Consider the following 3,301-nt stretch of genomic DNA (forward strand, 5'->3'; position numbering starts at 1 on the left):
CACACACACACACACACACACACACACACACACACACGTATGTATTATGTATAGTTGCGTTTAAAAGAAACTTGAAAATGTAATCGTCCAATCATCGTGTTAAAACGTTGCACTAACCACTCATGCAGCATACTAATTTAAAAGTAAATAAATTCTACATAATCTGACATATTTAATAATTCTTCTATGTTAAAAGACGTCCGAGATATGGTCACTTAAAATTGACCTTAAAAAAGCAGGCTCGGCAAAACTGTGCAAAATCTAGAAGAAAAAAAAACCCCTCGTAAAATTGTCTTCGTGCTTGTTTTGAGGAGCATCAATATTGATAAAAAGGAAATTTATACATTGCATATTCAATCAATGGAGCTTTGTCTGTACTATATTTATACAATATTTTATAACGATTGTTTCAGACAAAGCGGAAAACAAAGCATTAACATTAAGTGTGCTTATTATTATTATGCTTAGGAGCCATTGGTTTTGTATGAGCACGAGCCCTTTGGGAATCGACTCCACTACATTAATTTGGACATTTATCTATCGTTTCATCCCAAATGTCACAGAGAGGAGAGGAGCAAACAAAGGGTCTGAATTGGGAACAAAGTCGCTTTTCTTCAGCTCCTGTTCAGTAGGACTTCACATACCAGTTGGCTCCATACAGGAGTTATGAAGTGACCCCCTCCAACGTTGATATGGTTTGGCTTTCCAAGAATTGTCTTGTAACATTGTCCTTGCTATGCATGGAAGCTTATTTGAATTACACCATGACGAAAATAAAGGTAAGACTTGACGTTCCCGCACTTGCGCGATGTAGTCGCTAACCAAACCACCAGGTGATTCTCACGAAGGTGGCTTTGTTCATTCCACCCCAGACCACTCAAAACCATGGCAGTTTCGTGGCCTCTGTTCCTCACTGACAGATGATTATGTCCAAATTCTATCCAACACAGCCCGTGTGCAAAAAAAAATATTTCGTGTTCTATAGGAAACCAACAGCTCCTAAACAAAAGTAAATTATACTAATGAGCAGATGTAATGTTAAGTCCAGGTCCTGCGTTGTATTTGCGACTGCTCTGTTTCCCAATCTGTTTGAAAATATCATCAGAAGATGTTGTTCATTGCAGAGACAATAATATTCTCTTTTCATTTGATACGCAATAATTGTCAATTCCTCCAACATTGATGCACCTCAATATACGCGGTTGCTTTGTTGTGTGTGGTCAGCTGTAAGTCTACTTTAAATTTTGCCTTGGTGAGGTGCCACGGAGGGAGGTCGGGGAAAAGACATTTTTGGATGTCTTGTGTGGAAAAGTGTATGTTTTTGAGGCCCTCAAGGACTCTGACGCCGAAGGGTTTGATGAGTTTTTCGTTGTTTTTGAATTTGTTAAAGGTGTCTGGGTTTGTTCTGAAAATACATTTGTGTGCTGGGTTCTCTTTTGTTGAGCTTTGTTTAATTGCGTATTGTAGTGAGACTTGTGTGCGTCAGAGTGTGAGTGACGGTACGTTTGTCTCGGCCTGGAGGCTCTCCACTGGAAAAGTGCAAAATGCCCCCAGGGTGAAGCAAAGTCCTCGGTTTTGTACTGGGTCTAGCATTTTGAGGACGTGGAATTTTGCCGATCTGACAGCCGTTGTGAAGCCTGGATCGGACAAGGGAAATGTATTGAAGGAGAAGGTGTTTTGAGTCCCCGCCCCACTTCGGATGCGATAAAATTTTCAAAGCGTTTAGCTCTTTCTGGCACTTCACACGAATGTCTTTTGTGTGTGGAATGAATGTGAGTTTCTTGTCAATTGATATAATGCCGAGGAAACGAGCCTGATCCTGGACTAGATTTTAATTATAATGTCAATTGAGCAAGGACGTTTGGAATAAATTCCGCAAATTTAAAACTTCTCAGGCGAATCGACGGTAAGGGGTTCCGAGTATTTGCTGCATGCTACACTCTGAAAGGTGCCCAGGACTTGGCTGCCCAATGCTCTGATCGCTTGACCACTGTCCAGGTGGATATCTCCTGTACCGAAAGCGTGCGAGAAGCAGCTGAGATTGTCAAATCAAAGCTGCCACCTGGTAAAGGTAAGGTTTCTGATGTTTAGTTGCCCGTATCACGTGAGTTGTGAGATTCATTGTACCTTGGCGAGAGAATTAGTCTGATGTAAGATAAGATAAGATAAGATAATACTTTATTATCCCACAGGGAAATTTTTCTTGGCTGTACAGGACCGTAAAAACACGTGAAGATATACATTTAAAAATGTAAATGATATATTATTACTTTCATTAAAGTTCAATATGAAAAGAGAAGGAAAGCTGACAAAATGTACATATCACATCAAATGCATCAGTCAGCCTCAAGCAGGAATTTAATTACAAGACCTTTGGAGTTATATAGATACATACTCTAAAGAGTAATATACACCAATGCTTATTCTGACAATAGCCTTATGCTAGATGGTAAAAAACTTCTTTTATATCTTTCTTTCTTTGTTTTTAGAGGTACTTATCTGCCGTTGCGCGATCTTACAATATTTGCGTTTAAAGGTGGTGTGGTGGGTCGTTTATAATGCTTTTTTCTATCTTTTTTATACTTGTGGTATTATACATTTCATCAATTCTAGTAAAATCATACCTAGGGATCTTGCAGGCTTTTTTAATGGCTTTCTCAAATTTTTCTTTATCTTTCACCCTACAATTCCCAGCCCAACAGCAAATACAAAATGATAGCACGCTTTCAACCATAGAATGGTATAAAAGGGACATAATGTTATTATTAACACGGAAACATCTTAGTTTCCTTAAAAGGTACATTCTTAGATTTACTTTTTATGCACAAGAACAGCGTGTGGATGCCAGTCAAGTTTGTTATCAATTGTTAAACCAAGATACCTGTAAGAGCTTACCACCTCCACCTCCTCATTTTAACAAATAGTTGTTGCAATGTTTGCGCCCCTCTACATTTGCGCAAGTCAAACATTTGCTGGGGCGCTCATATGACCTTACACAGTTGCTAGCGCCGTAAAGCCTACTAAAACTTTAAAAAACTTTTTAAAAGCAACAACATTAAAATTTGCTGCATATTCTCCTCTGCAAATAACCGTACAGTTTTCAAAGAGGCAATAAAATCCATAATGTTATGATAGCCTAGCAATGTTAGTAACTTTACAAGTACATGTAGTTGTAAAACAAATAAACCGACAAGGAGAATTCTTTCCAGTGGATGGCCCAGGCTCGAATACTCAAAGGGGCATTCGAATATGGGTCTGTCCTATCCGAGATGGATGCAATAAATAATAATAATAATAATAA

At 38.6% G+C, this 3,301-nt stretch overlaps 1 protein-coding gene across 1 annotated transcript in view; it reads left to right on the plus strand.

Annotated features, from left to right (window-relative positions):
- Window positions 1–3,301, plus strand: part of LOC101859280 (17-beta-hydroxysteroid dehydrogenase type 6) — a gene marked incomplete at its 3' end in the record, with an annotated part of 11,157 nt that overhangs the window by 5,374 nt on the left and 2,482 nt on the right. Inside the window, 1 exon segment of the mRNA XM_013089352.1 lies at window positions 1,896–2,071. Coding sequence (XP_012944806.1) covers window positions 1,896–2,071 — 176 coding nt within the window.

Source organism: Aplysia californica, unplaced genomic scaffold (genome assembly GCF_000002075.1).
Source record: "Aplysia californica isolate F4 #8 unplaced genomic scaffold, AplCal3.0 scaffold00934, whole genome shotgun sequence".
Classification (NCBI taxonomy): Eukaryota; Metazoa; Mollusca; class Gastropoda; order Aplysiida; family Aplysiidae; genus Aplysia; species Aplysia californica.